General features: G+C 48.3%; 1 protein-coding gene across 1 annotated transcript in view; it reads right to left on the bottom strand.

Moving 5' to 3' along the window:
• Nucleotides 1–23207, bottom strand: part of LOC119390889 (cytochrome P450 3A8-like) — a 67856-nt gene that overhangs the window by 11129 nt on the left and 33520 nt on the right. Inside the window, exon 4 of the mRNA XM_037658593.2 lies at nt 5840–6051. Within this exon, the coding sequence (XP_037514521.1) occupies nt 5840–6051 (212 nt within the window). The remainder of the gene's footprint in view (nt 1–5839; nt 6052–23207) is intronic.

The following is a 23207-nucleotide window of genomic DNA, read 5'->3' as shown; positions in this document are numbered from 1 at the left end:
ACCATGCTACGAAGTCTGCCCTCAATAATTCGTTGAACACGGTAGAACGCTCCGCAATCCCAGCCCAACACCCAGAACGCCGTGGCGAAGTGGTAGACATATCACAAAGCTTAAGTCCAGTCGATGTAGATCTACTCAAGCGCGACGTTACATTTCTTCCCACAAACAATGCAATGAACGAGTACGAGCTCCACAAAGATATAACTGACTTTTCAACACGTTTGCGTATCAAGGAATTCTTTTTTGATAAGGCAGATACGGAAAACCTAAGAAATGACTCTTTGCGTCCGCCAAGCACTTCGACACCAGATACAGAACAATGCCAAGAGTTAGATCAATATATAAAACTTGTCTCAAGGGAAATTCTGAGCACAGATAAACGGAGTCGAAAGCCGAAGAACTTAACTTATGCGGAACACGAGGTCCTGAAACAACTTTCAAACAGAAAGGACATTTTTATAAAACCAGCGGACAAGGGTGCTAGTACAGTAATCTGGCCTGTAGAAAAATATAAAAACGAAGCTATCAGACAACTAAGCAACAACACGCACTATCGAAAATTAGCCTGGGACCCGACTCAAGAATATAGTGATAGAATACAACACACGACAATGGATTTTCCAGCCAGGGAATTAATAACACACTCTGAGCACCGGTTCCTAATGCCTAAAAATAAGCAAGCAGGCTGCTTCTGCCTTCTACCGAAGATTCATAAGGTGCCCATAGATGAACGGCTTATCGCTCAAATCCCGCGCAGGCCTATATTATCTAACAACAATGCACCTACCGCCTTTTGTTCAAGATACACCTCATTTCCTTCGAATAATAGATTCTATTAACGAAACACAAACGCTCTCGGATCAGGCCATTCTGGTGACATTAGATGTCTGCTCCTTGTATACGAATATACCTATCGCTGACGGGATTGAAGGGGTCTCAAGATCACTCGTAGAAAGCAAGCAAACACATAATGCTGAAGTTTACCTATAGTTACTGAAATTAGTACTGACACAAAATTAATTTTAATTTGATTCGTCCTACTGCCTGCAGATTTTCAGCACCAGTATGGGAACCCTTTTTGCGCCAATATACGCCAACATTTTTATGGGACAGTTAGAATCAGAGCTGTTGGAATGTCCAGTGAAGCCTTCCACCTATCTCCGTTACATAGATGACATATTTATCACCTGGGAACATGGCGTAAGTACACTAAACGCATTTATTAACCACTGTAACAAGTTTCACTCTAGTATTAACTTCACCATGCACCATTCTTCCAGTGAAATTAACTTCCTAGACACGACGGTATCTATTGAAGCAGGAAAATTAAAGACGACGCTTTACAGAAAACCAACAGACAGCCAACAATACCTAGATTACACTAGTCATCACCCGCGACACTGCAAACAAGGGATATTTGTAGGACAGGCGAGACGTATAAGAAAGATCTGTAGCGACGACAGCGACAAGTTCACCACTTAAGCAAACTAAGCTAAAGATTAGTTAAAAGAAATTACCCGCAAGATGCTCTAAACAAGGTCTATAACGAAGCACAGCCCAACCAGCCGCCAGCATTTATAACGAAATACTCAAATGTGCTACCAAACATAAATAATATCCCCCGTAAGTATTACCCAAAACTGGCAAGCAATGAGCGCCTTAGAAAAGCGTTTCCCGGAGTACCAAAGGTCGTGTATCGCCGCAATAAGAAATTTAAGGACATGTTAGTGCATGCAAAAGTAAACCCTCATTCTACTGCCCAAATAACACCTTGCTCTCGTCCAAAATGTAACACTTGTAAACACCTTCAAGATGATGTTATAGTTAAAAGCACCGGAAGTGATTACGTCCATCATATAGAATCTCGTTTGACCTGCACTAGTTGAATTGTTATCTACATGATCGAATGTTCATATTGTCAAAAACAGTACATTGGCGAAACGGGACAACCTGTTAATCGTAGATTAGACGGGCATCGCGCGGACACGGCGAAGAAGTTACCCAAAGCAGTGGCACAGCAATTTAATGCAGCAGGTCACAATTTCGAAGATCGCAACTTTACATACTTCAGTCAAACTTCCAGTCCCCAAGGGACGGAAAATATACAAAGTCATACCTTATTCACAAGTTGAATACACTGCAGCTAGCAGGCATGAACGTTTCTAAGGGGGCTCTTGAATCGGTTCGGTATGGTATTTACACAACAGAAACCAACGAGAGTTAAGCCCTTCTAGGAATTTCGAACCTCCTATTGTTAAAATGCCACGTGCTTCCACTGGCAATCATTCAGCGAAAGGTACACCCCCCCCTCTCCCGCCCCCCCCCCCCCCCACTTTTTGTTCTTTTTTTTCCGCCTTCGTTGTGACTCACACAGTTCGTCACAGCGGCCTCTCCCCCACCCCGACTCTGGAGAGGGCACGAAGCACATACGATAGCTAAAGAAATGAGTGCCAGCCTTGAAGAGGACAAGTCCACTTGTCGAAACGTCGACTCGAGCACCCACCTCCTGTTTACGGATTTTAAATGCGAAGCATTTCTTAGCGAACTTCTGCGACTTTGAGCGTATCTATCTATCTATCTATCTATCTATCTATCTATCTATCTATCTATCTATCTATCTATCTATCTATCTATCTATCTATCTATCTATCTATCCGCCTACGACTTTGTGCTCTCCTGGTCGCTTGGTTCATCGAATGTTCACCAAAATTGGTATGGCGTAACATGACTGTATGACGAACATAAATGACAAGTCATAACATGAAAATCATGACACACATGTCATGTACAGCATGATTTACATGCTACGCTCACGGTGCGCTGGCGGCCGTTTCGCGAGCTTGATATACACCAAAATTGGTATCTTGCGACGTGACTGTGTAACGAACATAAATAACACGAGTTAACATGAAAATCATGACACGCATGTCATGTACAGCATGACTTACGTGCCACGCTCATGGAGCGCTGGCGGCAGTTTCGCTAGCTTGATCTACCCCGAAATTGGTATTGCGCGACGTGTCTGTGTGACGAACATAAAAACACGAGGTAACAGGAAAATCATGATACGCATATCATGTACACCATGACTTCCGTGCCACGCTCATGGAGCGCTGGCGGCCGTTTCGCTAGCTTGATCTACCCTGAAATTGGTATTGCGCGACGTGACTGTGTGACGAACATAAAAACACGAGTTAACATGACAATTATGACACGCATGTCATGTACAGCATGACATGCCACGCTCGTGGGGCATTGGCGGCGGTTTCGCTAGATTTATATACACCAAAATTGGTATCTTGTGAGGTGACTGTGTAGCGAACATAAATAACACGAGTTAACATGACAATCATGACACGCATGTCATGTACAGCATGACTTACGTGCCACGCTCATTGGGCGCTGGCGGCGGTTTCGCTAGCTTGATCTACCCTGAAATTGGTATTGCGCGACGTGACTGCGTAACGAACATAAATAACACGAGGTAACATGAAAATCATGACACGCATGTCATGTACAGCATGACTTACGTGCCACGCTCATGGAGCGCTGGCGGCCATTTCGCTAGCTTGATCTACCCCGAAATTGGTATTGCGCGGCGTGACTGTGTGGCGAACATAAAAAATGAAAATCATGACATGCATGTCATGTACAGCATGATTTACGTGCCACGCTCATGGGGCGCTGGCGGCGGTTTCGCTAGATTTATATACACCAAAATTGGTATCTTGTGACGTGACTGTGTGACGAACATAAAAACGCGAGTTAACATGACAATCATGACAGGCATGTCATGTACAGCATGACTTACGTGCCACGCTCATGGGGTGTTGGCGGCTGTTTCGCTAGCTTGATATGCACCAAAATTGGTACCTTGCGACGTGACCGTGTAGGAATATAAATAACACGAGTTAACATGAAAGTTATGACACGTATGTCATATACAACATGACTTACGTGCCACGCTCATGGGGCGCTGGCGGCCGTTTCTCTAGCTTGATCGACCCCGAAGTTGGTATTGCGCGACGTTACTGTGTGACGAACGTAAATAATAGGAGTTAACATGAAAACCATGACACGCATTTTCCTCAATGACATACAAGACGATGTATGCAGCTCTTTGCTGGCTGCTTCGCATTACATCGATTCCCACAATGCGTGGGATCTGCCGGCTTTTTTTCATCGCATGCTTCCATCTTCCACTTCCTGCTGTTTTTTTGGACATACTCTACATGGCTATGTTATACATAGAGAACACACTTTTTGGCTAGTTGGTTCGGTATATTGAATGAAGCATAGCGCTGAAAACACAAGGACCAAGCAAGAGGACACGACGTGCGCTACTCGCAACTGTGAAGATTATGAACCAGCTAGCCCAGCAAGGTATTTTTGTTAAAGGTGTACTGGCGCTATTTTTCTAAGGCGAGTTTGCTCTGCCATAAAAATCTCTTGTATACGGAGACGGCTCTCAGCAAAGTAGGAAGCCCAGCAAATGCTGATAAGATATTTTATTTTGATATTAAAGTCAACTTTTCGAAGGCGCACCTCCCGACATCGACACTACCTTGACGTCAGGCTGCAGTACTAATTCTGGTGACTTCAAGCAGCACTCTGGCTAGTTGTGACGACATCAGGTATCAAAACTTCTAAAATGGCCGCTTGCGCGTCACCAAAACATTAAAAATGGTAGCTTGTGCGTCACCAGGAGGCACAGTGCGAAGCGGCCGTTGAAACGTCACGATATCTTGCGTGAGTACGTGACGAGAAGCTCATACCGGGTTGTGACGTCAGGGTCGAGTAGGAACCGAAACCAGCTTTCTAAAACACGCTCTAATTTCTTTTGTAGGGTGCAGTCAGGCTTAGCAGTACATTTTCTAGGCTTTTGATGGCTTGGCCTTTCATATGACACAAGAAAACGACAAATGAAAATTTTCGTCTCAGTACCCCTTTAAGCTACTCGGAATGTTTGAGTAGCGCCGTTCCTGTCCTCTTTCTTGTCCCCGTGTGTTTTCAGTGTTATGGCTTCATTGAATGTTATACATAGTTTGGCCTGCGTGAAGCCATACAAGGCTATGCTATGCTTTGCCCTCCTCCTCACCCTCATTTCTCTTTCCCGCACCATTACAACACCATACTATACATGGCTATACTATACATGGTTTTGCCTGCGCAACGCCATACATCTCCATACTATGCCTCATCCTCTCCCCTCCTCCTTTCCCTCCTTCTCATCCTCACTTACCTTTCCCGCACTCTTACTATACCATACTATACATGGCTGTGCTATACATCGTTTTGCCTGCCTGACGCCATACAAATTGCTATGTTATGCATTACCTCCCTACTCTTCACCCTGGTTTCCATTTCCACCGCTATTACTAGACCGTACTATACATGGTTATGTTATACATAGTTTTGCCTGCGTGAAGCCATACATGGCTGTGCTATCATTTACCCTCTCTCTTTCTCCTTTCCATTGTCCTCACCCTCACTTCCCTTTCCCGCCGCGTTACTATACATGGCTGTGCTATACATGGTTTTCCCTGCGTGACGCCAAGCGGTGACATAGGATGGCAGCATACGATAACAGCATACTCCCTTCCTCCTCTTCACACTAAAATCGTTGCTCCTCGGCCTCACTTCCTTTTTCCGGCCCTTCGCTATACATGGCTATGCTAAAGATGGCTATGATATACATGGTTATGCCTGCGTTACGACAAGCGACATTACATTATGACGACAGCACACGATAGCTCGAGCTTCTAAAGTGATCCGCACCTAAAAAGATGGACATCTATTTTTGGTTTATCACGATGTACGAGTCGTATTTTTGGCTCACCTGCCAAGCGAAAGCACACTTAGTGATGACGTCCATGGAAAGTGCCTGTGATAGTTTAGTCGCGTCGATGATGTCTTGACCCGCGGTGAGCCTCTCCGAGATAACATTGACCAGCGTGTTGCCGCAGTCATTCATAACTTGCGACATCAACTTCATCTTGGCGCTGCTGAAGGCCGGATTGAGCACGGAACGCACTTTCTTCCATTCGTCACCTACAGATGAAAGAGTGGTCACATTACATTAAGTTCAGAAAGCGTAAAAGCCAAATTTCTCAGCATTTATATGCGCACAAAAACACGCTGAATTACGGGTAGATGCAGCCATTGACATTGCGGTTACAGTTTTCCTTAACTATGGAAGGTCTTCAACGCAAGAAAATTTCTTTAAACACAAATAAACGCGATGTGAGTAACGCAAAACATGCTTCACCAGACGGCTCATGCGCTTTTATAGCCAAACATATAGTTAAAGGGGTACTGACATGGAAAGTTTCAGTTGTTTTTTTGCGTCAAATGAAGGACAGAGTCTTCAAGAGCATAGAAAATGTACTGGTAAGCGTGAGCGCACCTGAGAAAGTAATTATACAACATGTTTCTAAAAGTTAGTTTCAGTTCCTACTGTACCCTGACGTCAGTACACGGTATGAGCTTCTCGTCACGTGCTTCCACAAGATATGATGACGTTTCCACGGCAACGCCGCTGCATGGTTCCGTTCGGGATGCACAAGCGGCCGTTTTGAATGTTTTTTGGTGACGCGCAAGCGGCCATATTGCATGTTTTGGTACGCGACTTCATCATAACTAGCCATACCGCTGCGTGAAGTCACCAGAATTGACACTGTAGCCTGACGTAAGGCTAGTCTCGACGTCAGTAGGCGCGTCATGCCAAAATTGACTCCAATATAAAAATAAGATAGCTTATCAACGTTTACTGAGCTTCACACTAGCTCAAAGTGGTCTCTGTATACAGGATATTTCTGTGACGCAGAAAACTCATCCTCGAAAGTTTGTGTCAGTACCTCTTCGAGAACTAATTGTTCGCGTTATTATCGCGTCTGTGGTATACCTTTATATTTGAGAGAGAGACAATTTATTAGAAGAACGGGAAAGTAATAATAATAATATCTGGGGTTTAACATCCCGAAACCACGATATGATTATGAGGGACGCAGTAGTGGCGGGCTCCGGCAATTTTCACCACCGGGGGTTCACGGGCCTCAAACATTTTCGTCTCCATTGAATATGCAGCCGCCGCAGTCGGGATTCCATCCCGCGACCTTCCGGTCAGGAGTCGAGCGCCATAACCACTAGACCACCCTGGCGGGGCGAACGTGGACAGGTGGGGCTGAGCTGGTACGATCTGCCCTGCTACTGTGCGCAAGAAAAATAAGAAACGCTCCCAGAAAACAAAGTTCTGACACTGAGTATATTTCAAAACTTAAGACAATCGTATTTGCAGACAACTTCAAATTGTCTTATTCTCCCGAAGCGACTGCATTCTGACATACGCAAAATGAATTTTGAAAAGGTTTCTTATTCCGCCAATAGCTCATTAACCCATATATGCCCAAACTCAGAAAAACTAAAAAAAAAAAACAAATATTTTTTTCCACAAGAAGTGTACTTCTACCCTCAAAAGAAAGCATAAGTTCTTTATTTACTGCCACGTAAACGCAACACTGTTTTTCAAGCCGTCCTATACATATAGGACACTGGGCATGAGGAGTGCTATGTGTGGGTGTGGTAAGGCTTGAAACATTTCATGTGCACACCAACGTTTCACTTCGTCCTCTCCATGACGTATTTCATACAAAACATGCGTTTGCCCGGAGAAAGCGGTGGGCATTTCACGTGCACTTCTTCCTCTCCATGACGTCTTTCACACAAATGACGCGTTTGCCCGGAGCAAGCGGTCGGCACGTGGCAGCATGAAAAGCAAGCAATGTCTAGGCTTGCACACGTTGAGAATGAGGCCTGCTTGATGTGCTGTAGGTGGCGCCAGTCATCACCTAAAGAAACAGCGATGTTAGAATGCATCAAAGAGGGCTCCTATATATAGGACACTGGGCATATGTGGGTTAAAGGCGCGAATATTAAAATCGGAATTCTAACGTCGCTACCGCGCATACACGTGCATAGGGCTCCCCATTACGGAGGGGGGGGGGGCTTAGTCTCACCGCATCGCCCCCCCCCCCACCCCGGTGGTCGAGTTCTAAAAAAGAAATAATGAGCTTCGCAGTGGACGCAAAAATGAAAATGAAGCTATGACGTGGTTTGCACAACGGCCTGCCTTTGGTCCCTGACTTTCCAGGCGTAAAAATAGGAAGTAAACAGCTCTTGGAATGCTACATCCGCGGTACTCGGCCGCCATTGTAGCGCTAAACCTGCATGTTTTTAACCTTGCACTTTAAAGGACAAAGGGAAAGGTCCGATTCAGTAAAGGTATCGCGCAGAATTGGCGCCTCCCCTTCAGATGATTAGGGGGAGGAGGGCCCCCCCACCCCTGCACCCTCGTGCGCACGCCTATGCTACTGCGTGTGGAATACTCCCTGGAAGATGAACAACATGCGCGCCATATATGTGTGACTCGTGTCTGATTTTCTTCGTTTTCCCAGCGTTTTATGATGAATGGTAACGAACATTCGTACTCCGTAATATGATAGGCTTGGTGGCTGCGGTAAAAACATTACGAGAATTTTAAGAACATCAACGTCACTTGTACTCTAATAACGCTGCTAAGGATTATAGAATTCATTAACGCTTGCTATAGGAGGGTGTGTTCACATTAGAACGCTGGTGCGTGTCCACCGACCTCCTTTAATCTGACTGAAAAAAAAAATGCATTTTGCTGCCTGAGTCCTTAGGGCCAGGAAACCAATATTAGTTTCGCGGAAAAAATTATTGCCTTAGTCAAAAAATTTGGAAGTCTCCACTAAGCCAGAACCACATTTTAGGAATCGCGCGAAAATGGGGTTTTGACGAGATCCTACAAAATTGTTGTAGCTGCGAATCACCAAATTTTTGCTGACATACTATGAGTAATGTGTGTCTGCAAAATGTTACCTTGCAGTTTTGTTGCCAGTATGTTAGGTACAAAAAGTCGCAATTATAGCACATTTTTCATAATGATCATGATCTTTAGACTGACTACGCCCACTGCAGGGCAAAGGCCTTTCCCATGTTCCGCCAATCAACCCGGTCCTGCACTTGCTGCTGCTACGTTCTACCCGTAAACTTCTTGATCTCATCAGCCCACCTAACTTTCAGTCTCCCCCTCGCTCGTTTGCCTTCTTTTATAATCCAGTCAGTTGTTCTTTATGACCAGCGGTTATCTTACCTGACTGATTCTTGTCAAATTGTTCAATAGTTCTCTATTTCTCGCTCCTCGTCTATAATAGTCAGCCTTTCTAAAATTTCCCATAGTATTCCCATACATTAGGTTAACAATTCTGCTAAGTACTATTGGAGAGACTGACGTCAGCAGCAAACTAAAAATGCATAAGCGAAGGCATGTCTCTAAAAATGGAATGTTTGCAATGTTAGAGGCATGCTCTAAAAGGCATGTTCTTTAGAGGCACGTTCTTTTAGAAGGCATGTTCTAAAAATGCGCCCTCCGACTTTTTTAAACTCCCCAGAAATAAAACCAAGTGCGTGTTCTGACTTAATCTGTAAAAATATGTTGCATCATTTTTGTGAGATCGGAGTAAGGGCTGCGCTAAGATGCTTTGAAATTGTATTGCGATACGATGCAAGATACTCAGGCATGAAGTCTTTAAGATACAGATACAAGATACCACCGGAATAATTGTATCCGCTACGATACTTCCCAACTGTATCTAAGATACTTCGGTACATTTGCACGTTTGTTAGTATAGATCTATAGAACGAAGCTGCAAATGCCTGTGTACAAAAATGTATGGATGAAAATTTCGTAACTGCGAAAAAATTTGTTTAATTTTAATCAAATATCTCTCAGTATCCAAAAATTTGTCTTTCTTGCTGAAAGTATAGAAGCTTTATTGCGAAACAATTTATTAGGATTGGCTTGGCTGCTTAACATGGCAGATCTTTATACGCTGTGCGGTCAGTTGTCTTTGCGCGTCACTTTTGTATTTGATGGGTACCGTTGCTCTACTTGCTGACCAGCTAGCGGGTTGCCATCTACATACAAGAAAGTCCATAAGACGCTTCGGACGACGGTGCGAACATCTCCGTGCAGTCTTACCTTGTCCGTAAACGTATTTTGCAATACCGGATCACGCCTCAGCTGTACAGCACCAACAACGCTGATAGCGATATTTTTTGTGTACACGACGACACAAAACTGCAATAACTTTTCATATTCTAATTATCTGCGGGCGTAAAGCATTAGTCAGCCACATATTCACTAACGTGCAATCTTCTAACATTTCTGCGCAGAAAGAATTTGTGCCGTCCAGAGACGTCTCAGACGTATTGTAGTGACACAATGCGTCGCAGTATGCCACTGCTATTCACACTACTACCGCTTATATCTCAGATTACCTGGTGATTTGTTACAGTTCCTTAGCAAACGGTTCCTTAGCAAACAATGACAGTGAATAAGTACACAGGGTGTTGCACTTAACTAGAACCAAATATTTAAAAAAAAACAAGGTTGTTAATGGCAACTGAACGAAACCAACTACATATGGTTTACCGTCCTGTGACGCTTATTATGGCAGTCTTTTATATTGCGCCTAATTTATTGAGCAACAAAGGTGAATTATGCAATTCTTTTAATATTCAGTTAAGTACCAAGTGAGTTTAGTCACGTCGTAGATGACATTCCAATACGACTGATCCAAATTTTATGGCTACGTACATGCTGCGTGGTGTTTTTTCCGGCCTTTAAAGAAAGCCTGCAAGTTATGAAATCACGTGACTGCGCTCATGCGCTACCGCACTTCAGCGCTCTTAAGGCCCAACCACTGGCAAGCGCCGGCACGCGTTCCACGCGCCTACGCGTCAAATGCGTCGCGGCGCGCCCCGTGGAGGAAAAGGGCGCGCAACCACTGGCAAGCGTCGACCGCGCCGACGCTCGCTTTTGTCAGAGGCACAGTGTTGCTTGATCTTTTCGTTTAAAACTGTCCATGTACAGCCTAGAACGGTGCGTTATCAATCGAAGCGAATTAGACTGTCGTTAAAATATTGATTGTGCTTCACCCACCACAGTTTTGACTATTTAAGAAGTAATTAACATCGCAATGACCAAAGTAATAACCACGGTATGCACAAGTAATCGACATCGGCGCGTGCGCTGCTAAGTTCACGTCTGCATCACGCGAGCCAACAATGTTTGCGAGATCGCTAACGCTTGTGCGATCGCCTTGTTGACGCCTGTTCACGGCCATGCTATTAGTGCCCAACACGAATATAATCATCCTGTTCATGAAAATGGTTCTGCTCCTGTTGCTGCTAAAAAGAAGCGGACGGGAGCGGCGTCGCCCGCACCGTCGGTGGGCTTGACGTCGTTTCTTGGCACGTACTTTAGTTACGAAAAAAAAAAAGGAAATAGACGTTTGCTGCAAAGTCCAAACGAGGTGCCCTAAAAATTCGCCTCATAACGACTAATACTGTTCGCATTAACAAAAAGACGGCTTTCCCGCGTACCACGGGTGTCACCGTGACTAATATTCTAGCTGCCTAATATGAGTTACAGTTTATTACGTGGGCTAACATTGAGAAGCTCGAATCCTGCAGCAAGCATACATACTAACTCAAATTTTTTTTCAGCAGCATGGAAACAAGAAACCAACATTACTGGAAACTCACAGTTACTTATGTCCCGTCTAGCAACAAAATGCAGGTAAACTGTAGCGCTGCAAGTATGGCCTGGCTTTCTTGTTTTCTAATAAATGAATATGCACTGTTCACCACAAAATACGCATCGAGTTCATAATTAAACAGTCTATCCTCACGCCTTATACACTTCCAGGCAGTGCACAAAACATACTCAGATACCTGCTTATTGTTTACTTGCACAGCGTGATGTTTTGATTAAGAAATAATTCAGGTCTATAAAACAAAAAATAATTGACTAATTGACTTATACAGCATTTGGTTCATGTAGTGGGATGTGCAAGAGATCTTTTCTTTGAATTTCAGTGAAATAAAATGAGTGGTATATGATGGTGTGTGTACATTGATTGCATAATCCTTGGTAGGAATGGCTCAGAAAGCAAATTGGCGAGCAGCGCTTTTGGTGAAGATATCGTAGGGCCCGTCCTATTCCAGAAGCTTTTAACACCTAAAAAACTTTCTAAAGGCTCTAAAAAGCAAAAAGTAAAGTAGCATCAAGGTTTATAAACCACCAGGCTTTTTCATATACCTACACTAGAAAATCCATTAAAATTATCATGAATGTGCTGGTGCATCCAGTACATGTTTACACTTCATATTTTACAGCATTTATCGAAGTAATAAACCTCACCTGAAACTTCATGATGTGATAGAAATCGGTCATAATATTGCAATCAAGCACTGTGTAGAAGGCTTTTGCACGTGGTCTGTAGTTGAAATACCCTCTAACGCAACAAACCACACCTGTCACTTCATGATGCGACAGATATCAGTCATAAGATTGCAGCTGAGCACTGTCTAGAAGAGAGAGAGAGAAAACCTTTATTTGTGAAGGCCTCAAGGATTATCCTCGTTGGGTGGAGCCCTTAGTTCAGGGCCCCATTGGCTCGCGCCACACAACGTGCCCGCTGGATCAGCCGACGCTGCTCCTGCGGCTCTGAGCTGGTCAGCGCAGTCTCCCAAGAGGATTGTGAGGGTGGAGGAATAGGGCGGCAGCCCGGTGGTTGTGGACATTCCCAGGTGCAGTGATACACCGTGGGCTTCGCTCCACAATAGGGACAGTATGAGGGATATTGTGTGGGGTGGAAGAGATGAAGGATGTAAAGGCAGGCGAATGGATTAGTCTGAAGCTGCCGCCAGGCAACAGCGTCTTCTCGGTTGAGTGATTTGTGTGGTGGTGGGAAGTACATGCGGCTTTGTCGGTAGTGTTGTAGCGTTTCAGTGTAGTTGAGTGGTACTGTCGGTGCATCGTCTGGGTTGGACAGCTCTTCCGATGGCGCCCGGTTTGTGAGCTCTCGAGCTACCGCATTAGCGCGTTCATTGCCATGGAGAGAGGCGTGTCCAGGTGTCCAGACGATACGCACCCTGTGTAACAAAGTGGGGTGTATTGATGTGAGCATACGGTGTGTGTAGGGTGTGACCATTTCTTTCGCTATGTTCCGACAGGCAGTTTGTGAATCGGTAATCACGGTAATTGGTTCGTCCGGTGCTGGTAATTGTGAAGCGTGTATAATAGCCAGGGCGATAGCAGCCTCCTCTGCCGTGCCGCTGTCCAGGGTTTTAAGCGTAGCCGATACCGTTACAGAATCGGTGTTGTCCACTACGACCAGACACATGGCCCGTTTTTGTGGATATCGGGCCACATCAGTGTAAAGGACTGGTGCTTTAGATGTGCCGTCACCTACGACTCGCATTAGAGCTTTTACTCTTGCTCGTCTCCGGCCTTTATGCCGATCAGGGTGCATATTACGGGGTATGGGGGCTACTTGAATTTTCCTCCTGACATCAAGTGAAAGACGTTTGGGCTCTTGTTGCGGTTTGTTTGGCACGCTGTATCCCAACCGAGAGAGGCTTTCGCACGTTCTTGGTGGTCTGCATATCCGCTAACACAACAAACCACACCTAACACTTCATGGTGCAGCAGATATCGGTCATAATATTTATTTATTTTAAAATACTGCAGCCCAATGCAGGGCTACTGCAGGAGTGGTGTACATGAATACAAAAGGAAAGAATGTATACAGTAATATCGCAATAAGTGCTTCAACAAAAGCAGATATCGCCACCTGTTGAGTGCAACTGGGTAAAAAATGAGAGAAATAGAACACTAGTATCATACAAGTGCCTCCAAAAATCAGATACATTCATTTCACGAACCGAATCAGGTACATCACTCCAGAGTTCGTAAATATCAGAAAAAACTGTATTTTAACATGTTAGTGTGCACAAAAAATGGATTATGTTAAGATTGTGATTGCAGCTGTGCACTGTGTAGAAGGCTGTTGGACGCTGTCTGTAGTTTAAATATCCTCTAACGCAACAAACCACACCTGACACTTCATGATGCGACAGATATCGGTCATAAGATTGGAACCAAGCACTGCGTAGAAGGCCTTTGCACGTCGTCAGTAGTCAAAATACCCACGTGTCACGTGGTCGTGACGTCGATGAAGACAGCAGTCGGCGTTTGCAGGATGAAACTGTTTATTTGGCCGAACTTGTGGCCGGAAAATGACAACTAGAACTACAGCAATACACGCTGTACAAATATAGCGGCGAACAGGGCGTCGTCCGTCGATCAACTGACAAGCGCTCAATCGCGTCGGCTTTTATACAGGCGGTATCGAACTTTCCAGCAATATCGCTGGTGGCGGCGTTATCTCTAGACAAAGCTGGAACGTTCGCGTGCGGGGCGCAATCTTAACAGAACGATCTACTATAGACGTGAAGCTTCTCGAACAATGCTTCGCGGACAGCGTCGAGCGTTGATAACCGTCCCTGCCGGTCAAACCCGAACACATCAAAACAAGACAAGAAGTGGGCGTGGCATTGCCCCCCTCTGAAAAAGCATCGTCCCGATGCTTGTGAAAGAACACAGAAGAGAGAAAAAAAAACAAGTGCATACAAAAATAAATTACAATAACAAAGGAAGAAAAATAGAGTCCCCAGGTTCGCTAACGCGCAAAAAACGGCTTAAGGCGCACGACATGGACGACTTCAGGTCGTGCGCGGCGTCGCTGGGAGTTCGTAATGCCGTCCGGGATCACCTCGTAATCAAGAGCGCCGAGGCGTCGAAGAACCTTGTATGGCCCGAAGTATCGCCGAAGGAGTTTTTCGCTAAGCCCACGTCGGCGTATCGGCGTCCAGACCCAAACACGGTCGCCGGGCTGGTATTCCGCGAAGCGTGGTCGAAGATTGTAGCGACGGCTGTCGGTGTGCTGCTGGGTCTTGATGCGCAGGCGGGCGAGCTGTCGAGCTTCTTCGGCACGTTGTAAGTAAGCGGCGGCATCGAGGTTTTCTTCGTCGGTGACTTTGGGTAGCATGGCGTCAAGCGTCGTCGCCGGGCTCCTTCCGTAGACCAACTTGTACGGAGTCATCTGCGTCGTTTCTTGGACGGCCGTGTTGTATGCGAAGGTCACATACGGAAGGATGGCATCCCACGTCTTGTGTTCGACGTCGACATACATGGCCAACATGTCGGCGATGGTCTTGTTTAGCCGCTCGGTCAGGCCATTTGTCTGTGGGTGGTACGCTGTGGTCCGGCGGTGGCTTGTTTGGCTGTATCTCAGTATTGCCTGAGTTAGGTCAGCAGTAAACGCCGTACCTCTGTCGGTGATGAGAACTTCTGGGGCGCCATGACGCAGGACGATGTTCTCAACGAAAAACTTCGCTACCTCGGCGGCACTGCCTCTAGGCAGGGCCCTCGTCTCGGCGTAGCGGGTGAGGTAGTCTGTAGCTACGACGATCCATTTGTTTCCGGTATTGGACGTCGGGAACGGACCCAGTAAGTCCATCCCGATTTGCTGGAACGGCCGTCGAGGTGGCTCGATAGGCTGCAGAAGTCCGGCTGGCCTAGTGGGCGGTGTCTTGCGTCGCTGACAGTCCCGGCAGGTCTTCACGTAACGAGTGACGTCGGCGGAAAGGCGCGGCCAGTAGTATTTCTCCTGTATTCTTGCTAGCGTGCGAGAAACACCCAGGTGTCCAGCCGTCGGGTCGTCGTGCAGAGCCTGGAGGACCTCTGGCCGCAATGTCGAGGGTACCACGAGAAGGCTATCGGCTCGAAGCGGTGAGAAGTTCTTCTTTAGGAGAACACCGTTGCGCAAGAAAAATGACGGCAGTCCCCGCGTGAATACCTTCGGAACAACGGTGGTCCTGCCCTCGAGGTATTCCACAAGGCCCCTGAGTTCTGGATCCGTTCGCTGTCGTTCGGCGAAGTCGTCGGCACTTATGATTCCCAAGAAGGAGTCGTCCTCCTTGTCGTCCTGCGGCGGTGGGTCGACGGGGGCGCGAGACAGGCAGTCAGCGTCGGAGTGTTTCCTTCCGGACTTGTAAACGACGGTAATGTCGAATTCTTGAAGTCGTAGGCTCCACCGTGCGAGGCGACCTGAAGGGTCCTTCAAGTTAGCTAGCCAACACAATGCGTGGTGGTCGCTCACAACTTTGAAGGGCCTGCCGTAGAGGTAGGGGCGAAACTTGGATGCAGCCCAGATGATCGCTAGGCACTCCTTTTCTGTTGTGGAATAGTTCGTTTCTGCCTTTGATAGCGACCGGCTAGCATAACTGATGACCCTTTCCTGCCCGTCAGTCTTCTGCACAAGGACGGCGCCGAGTCCTACGCTGCTTGCGTCGGTGTGGATTTCCGTATCGGCGTATTCGTCGAAATGTGCTAGTATAGGAGGCATCTGAAGGCGTCGTTTCAGTTCTTGAAATGCTTCGATTTGCGCCGTTTCCCACTTGAATGGCACGTCGGTCTTCGTGAGGTGAGTTAGCGGTTCGGCGATTCGTGAAAATTCCTTGACAAAGCGCCTGTAGTAGGCGCACAAGCCGAGAAAACGGCGCACGGCTTTCGTGTCGGTGGGGGGCGGGAAGGCAGCGATGGCAGCTGTTTTCCGCGGGTCTGGGCGAACACCACCCTTGCTGATCACGTGACCCAAAAACAGCAGCTCCTCGTATGCAAAGCGGCACTTTTCAGGCTTCAAGGTGAGGCCAGAAGTCTTGATTGCTTGTAGTACAGTGTCAAGGCGCCGGAGGTGTTCGTCGAAGCTTGAGGCAAACACAATGACGTCGTCCAAGTACACAAGGCAAGTCTGCCACTTCAGTCCAGCCAGCACGGTGTCCATAACGCGCTGGAACGTCGCAGGTGCCGAGCAAAGACCAAAGGGCATAACCTTGAACTCGAAGAGGCCATCTGGTGTTACAAAGGCAGTCTTCTCTCGGTCTCTCTCGTCGACTTCGATTTGCCAATAGCCGGTCTTGAGGTCCATCGACGAAAAGTACCTCGCGTTGTAGAGTCGATCCAGGGTGTCGTCTATCCGTGGGAGAGGGTAGACGTCCTTCTTCGTGATTTTGTTCAGGCGGCGATAATCGACGCAGAAGCGTAGGGTTCCGTCTTTCTTCTTCACTAACACCACGGGTGACGCCCATGGACTCTTCGACGGCTGGATGATGTCGTCGCGTAGCATTTCGTCGACTTGTTCCTTTATGGATTCGCGTTCTCGCGTTGAAACTCTGTACGGGCTCTGCCGGAGTGGCCTGGCCTTTTCCTCTGTTATGATGCGATGTTTTGCGACTGGGGTCTGGCGGATTCTTGACGATGACGAAAAGCAGTCCCTGTATTTCAAGAGCAGGGTTTTGAGCTGTTCTTGTTTATGCTTCGGAAGGCTAGGATTAACGTCGAAAACTGGTTGAGAAGCTTGGTTCGTCGGTGTTGGCTCGGAAGAACCGGCGATGGCGAAAGCCATCGACGTAGCTGTGATTTCTTCGATGTAGGCGACTGTCGTGCCTTTGTTTACGTGCTTATACTCGTTGCTAAAATTTGTGAGCATCACTGTTGCTTTGCCTCCCCGCAACTCTGCTATTCCTCTTGCGACGCAAATCTCGCGGTTAATCAACTGGTGCTGGTCGCCTTCAATGACGCCTTCCAGGTGTGCTACTTTCTGAGAGCCGACGGAAATGATGACGCTGGAGCGAGGGGGAATGGTGACTTGGTCTTCCAGCACATTCAAGGCATGCTTCCCTGGCGGCGTGTACCGCGGTAATGCTTTTTCTGTAGATAGTGTTATCGACTTCGATCTGAGGTCGATGACTGCACCATGAAGGCCTAAGAAGTCCATACCAAGGATGACATCTCGGGAGCAATGCTGAAGGACTACAAAGCTTGCGGGATAAATCCGGTTGTTGATGGAGACCCTCGCTGTGCAGATTCCTGCCGGCGTTACTAGGTGACCTCCCGCTGTGCGGATTTCGGGGCCTTCCCAGGCGGTCTTGACTTTCTTCAGCTTCGTCGCGAACGGTCCACTGATGACGGAATAGTCGGCTCCAGTATCGACGAGAGCGGTGACGTTGTGGCCGTCGATGAGAACGTCGAGGTCACTCGTTCGTCGCCTACCGTTTCGATTTGGTCGCGGCGTCGGATCACGGCTACGTCGGTTTGTCCCGCTGCTTCGTCGTTGTGTCGTCAGGTCTTCTTCGGGCCGTGAAGTTTCGACGTCAGGGCTTCGTTCGGCTTGCGGCGTGTTCTTTAGATGTCGTTGCGGCGTTGTCGTCGGCGGCGGAGGATCTTCGGTATTTCGTCGTACAGCAACCGCACCTCCATCGGTTGCTGCCCTTAGTTTTCCGGATACGGGCTAGGTGACCGGCCCCGAGTTGGGCCAGTGTATGGTCGGCGTTGGGGAGAGACGTAGCGGCCTGGCGACGGCGAACGGGAAGGTTGTCGGGGCGTCCATTGCGTTCCCGCGAGGTAGTCGGCGATGTCACGAGGTCTTTCCCCTCGCTGTGGACGCGGCGCGTCGATGGCGAATCCACGCAGTCCCATCTGTCGGTACTGGCAGCGGCGGTAAGTGTGGCCAGCTTCTCCGCAATGGTAACAGAGTGGGCGGTGGTCGGGGGCGCGCCAAACGTCGGTCTTCCTCGGCGTGTATCGTTGGCCGGCTGGCGGGCGGTGTGACGTCGGTGGCGGCGGCGGTGGTGCCTGGCGGCGGAACTGTTGAGGCGGCGCGGCGTCTTGACTTGGCCGAGGAGGGGGTCGTTGCGTCGGGCTGCAGCAGCATAGGTCACTGCTTGCAGCTGCGGCTGCGCTGACTCGGGGGTGCCCAGAGACTGCTGGATTTCCTCTCGGACGATGTCAGCGATCGACGCAACTTCAGGCTGTGGTGAGGGTAAGAGCTTGCGTAGTTCTTCCCGCACGATCGCTCGGATCGTTTCGCGCAGGTCGTCGGAGCCGACAGCATGAACAACTGGGTTGTCTTGAATCGATCGGCGATTATACTGCCGGTTGCGCATTTCCAACGTCTTCTCAATCGTCGTCGCCTCTGAGACGAACTCTTGGACTGTCGACGGTGGGTTCCGCATTAGCCCAGCGAAGGGCTCTTGCTTTACCCCTCGCATGAGCAAGCGGACTTTCTTGTCCTCGGGCATGGCTGGGTCGGCGTGTCGGAACAGTCTGCTCATCTCTTCCGCGTACAGCACCACGTTCTCGTTTGGAAGCTGCACACGGGTTTCCAGCAGAGCTTCGGCCCTCTCCTTGCGGACGACACTCGTGAATGGGGCAAGGAATCTTGTGCGAAAAATGTCCCACGTCGTGAGGCTTCGTTCTTGGTTCTCGAACCAAGTTCGGGCAGAGTCCTCCAAGGCGAAGTAGACGTGTCTTAACTTGTCTTCATCGGTCCATTCGTTAAAAATGGCGACGCGGTCGTACTTCTCCAGCCAACTTTCCGGGTCTTCAGCAGATGATCCGTGAAAGGTCGGTGGTTCCTTTGGGCGCTGTAGCAGCACGGCTGCAAGCGGCATGGTTGCTGTCATTGTCGCTGTTGTGTTGGTCATGGTCGGGGTCTTCCTGGTCTTGTTGGGTAAAGGCTGGTATTCTGGAGGTAGTCCTTGTGTCCTGCGGCTTGCTCGCTGTTCGGGGTAGGCGTCGATGTCTTCGTTGCGGCCCGGACTGGGTTCACGGCCTGACGGGGGCGACCGGAACATGAGCGAAGCAGCACCTCCACCAGATGTCACGTGGTCGTGACGTCGATGAAGACAGCAGTCGGCGTTTGCAGGATGAAACTGTTTATTTGGCCGAACTTGTGGCCGGAAAATGACAACTAGAACTACAGCAATACACGCTGTACAAATATAGCGGCGAACAGGGCGTCGTCCGTCGATCAACTGACAAGCGCTCAATCGCGTCGGCTTTTATACAGGCGGTATCGAACTTTCCAGCAATATCGCTGGTGGCGGCGTTATCTCTAGACAAAGCTGGAACGTTCGCGTGCGGGGCGCAATCTTAACAGAACGATCTACTATAGACGTGAAGCTTCTCGAACAATGCTTCGCGGACAGCGTCGAGCGTTGATAACCGTCCCTGCCGGTCAAACCCGAACACATCAAAACAAGACACGAAGTGGGCGTGGCAATAATAAATCGTGCCTGAAACTTCATGATGCAACAGATATCGCTCATAGGATTGCACCAGAGCACTGTATAAAAGTATTTGGCAAGTTGTCTAAAATAGCTAAACTGAATGTCTTAATATTTCAATTGTGCGTCAATGCATGCATAGTCTAAGTTAGTGCATATACAAAGAACTGAACAGAAATGAAATAGTCCTTGCAGTACATCCAAGGATTTGGCATTTGAAACTATCAAATAATTATTTCAGCTTGATTCAGTCTGGAGGAAGAGATAAGTATGTGCGCAGTTTAGAATGGTCTCACAAGTGTCTGAGGTTCCAGTGAGGCACCGTTTGAATTCCTTCTAAACAAAGAGCAGCACAGTAATATTGCACTTTCATTCCTTCTGCACATACGTGTGATGTCATGCTCTTCTCTTCTTACTATCGTGTCATTGTGCACCTCAGATTTCAATGGAGGTGCTTGTCACTTACAAGCTTTTTAGCAAATTAGCTGTCCAGCTGTAAACAAAACGTGTTATATTTAAGTAAACTGTAAAACGATGGAGAAGCGCCACTGTTCACATTCTCCCGTCTATGAGTATCAGAAAAGTCAGAATAGACAACCTGCAAAACAAGGCATGTGCAACTGGGCATGTGCTGAGGTGTAGTTGCACGGCAGAGAAGCAGACCAAGAGTTGAGAAGTGAAATAGCAGGCAAGACAAGCAGCACTTAATCATGCAACTTTCTTCTAACACGAAAGTGTTTTATGCCGGGGTCCACCAAGACTTCAGTGACGTATTTCCGCCACGGAAATAACGTCGAAAAAATATACGCAATCAGATGGCAAAGAAAAAAAAGGTACCGTCAACGGGCATCGAACCCACGACCGCTCGGTCCGCAACAACAGATGCCGGGCACGCTATCCACTGCGCCACGGTCACAGACTCTGGAGGCTTTACGAACGCGCCTTTTATATCTACCACTCTCCCGGTCGGCTGGGTGGTGTTGACCTCTGGGAGTGGTAACGTAAAGTAATTGGTCATTGCTGTGGCCTCCGCGACTAGCACCTGCAACGCGTTACACGTCCGTCCCGTTAGGCGCGTTTTCAATAGAAGTTGAATTTTGTCAATGCCTTAACACACCGCGACGTGGCGACCTTTGCCCAAGCATCGTAAAAGCGTCGGCCTCGCTCAGCATCACGCTAATACAAACCAAAAATAGCTCTGCGACGCGCGTCTGCCTAACACCGCGTTCTGGCTCTAACACCGCGTTCCATGCTCACACGCTTGCCCCGAGAAAAATTGCGGCCGGGCTACCGGGGCGGCACAACGCGCTTTGCGTTTCCCTCTAGTCCGGCCGTGGTGTTCAATCACATTTTAACATGCCGCGGGATGGCGACCAAGTTCTGCGTCGAATATGCGACGCTCTTCTGGCTATCCTACCTCGTTCTCTGATTACGCTTTCACCGTTAACTACTACAGCTACCACAAGGGTTTGTTTAATCATTTAGCATGGACGTTAGTCGTCGAGATGGAGATGTACCACCAATCATCAAAGTGGGTGCATCCACGTTAAACGGTGCCATTAGCTGCCAGACATCAATATACATTTTGCAAGCAGCCCTTATATGAATGTGCAGTAAGCATTCAGTTACTTCTGTAAGGGCACGCTTTACTTTCGTGTTATTCCTATTCCTATGACGGAGGGATCAAACGTGTTTTTTTCGATCACCACACTCGCGCACGTTCGAGCTTCTATTTTATACATGAATGTAAATGAGACCGCTTACAGCTGAATATGTCGGTGTCGCTGGTACCCGGCACGAAAACACGTCACACTGATACCAACAAGCGCACGCTTGTTAGCTTGGCAACACACGCAAACGATTTGCGCCGAAGTCAACCAATGTTTCAGCGTCGTAAAATCCGCAAATCCTCCTCATGTACGTTGTCACATCCCCGAAATGCGTTGGCAAGTGCGATGTTCGCTTTCGGCAATGATGAGGCGAATGGCGATGTTGAAAACAAACACACTGCGGTTAAAAACTCCTGCGTAAGCGCCACGCCAAATCTCTGGCGTCATATACAGTGTCTATGTTTCGACGGAAACAACTACCGTCAATTTCCTTCAACCAAACTTCCTCACATGAGCTGGTTCACACGAACTCGACGGTAGAGGCCTACGCTGAATGCAGACGACACCGCTCTGAATTGACTTCGCGGTAGGCGAGGGCTCACGCTGAGGACTTCAAACCTCCGAAGCATGTTTACACCCGTTCCGAGCACAGATACACGCAGATCAGAGCACCGGAGCAGCGACATGCTGCTGTAGTTGGTACGATGTTTTCACTCGGTCGACGATCGCACTCAAGACCGCTCTGAATTGACTTCGCGGTAGGCGAGGGCTCACGCTGAGGACTTCAAACCTCCGAAGCATGTTTACACCCGTTTCGAGCGCAGATACACACAGATCAGAGCACAGGAGCAGCGACATGCCGCAGTAATAGGTACGATGTTTTCACTCGGTCGACGATCGCACTCAAAGTTTCTGTGCTTGCCCTGCACTCGGAGGTTCCTTCGAAGCGGCGGCCATTAGGCATAGCTTCGGAGAGTTCGGCGGAGGGGCGGAGCCAACAACCATCCAAATTTAGCCGCGGCGCTGTCCGCCATTTTGTGCCGCGGCACTGTAAGCTCGCGTTGGCGTGCGCCCGCAACGCTCCGTCTCTGGCGAACCCTTTCTTCAGCGAGTTAAGGGGCCGATATACTCCAGCGTAACGTCGACGCGCGCGCACGCTCGGCACAGTGACGCTACGCTAACAAACGTGCAGCACTCTATAGGCCAACGCGCGATGCGACTGACGCGCCCAGCGTTCGTCAACGCGCCCCGGCTGCAGCCGGCACGAGATGCGACATGCTGCATTCCACGCCGGCGACGTTATCCAGACTGAACTGCGTCTGTGTCTCTACGTGAAGAAGGGACGCCGAGTGCGCTCAATTGCGCATGCGTCAAGGCGACGTAGCGCGTCGTGCAAGTGGGTGTATAGAGTGCTCTGTTTTCGCGTCAACGTAACGTGACGAACCTAGCGTCGCCAACTCCCGCCGCCGCGGGCTGACGCGAACGCACGTCGGAGTATAACAGAGCCTTTAGAGCAGCCTACTGCGCTGCAAGCCC

Source organism: Rhipicephalus sanguineus, chromosome 4 (assembly GCF_013339695.2).
Source record: "Rhipicephalus sanguineus isolate Rsan-2018 chromosome 4, BIME_Rsan_1.4, whole genome shotgun sequence".
In the NCBI taxonomy this organism is placed as follows: Eukaryota; Metazoa; Arthropoda; class Arachnida; order Ixodida; family Ixodidae; genus Rhipicephalus; species Rhipicephalus sanguineus.
Note: the sequence above shows the minus strand (reverse complement) of the source record. Positions and strands in the feature narration are given on the sequence as shown.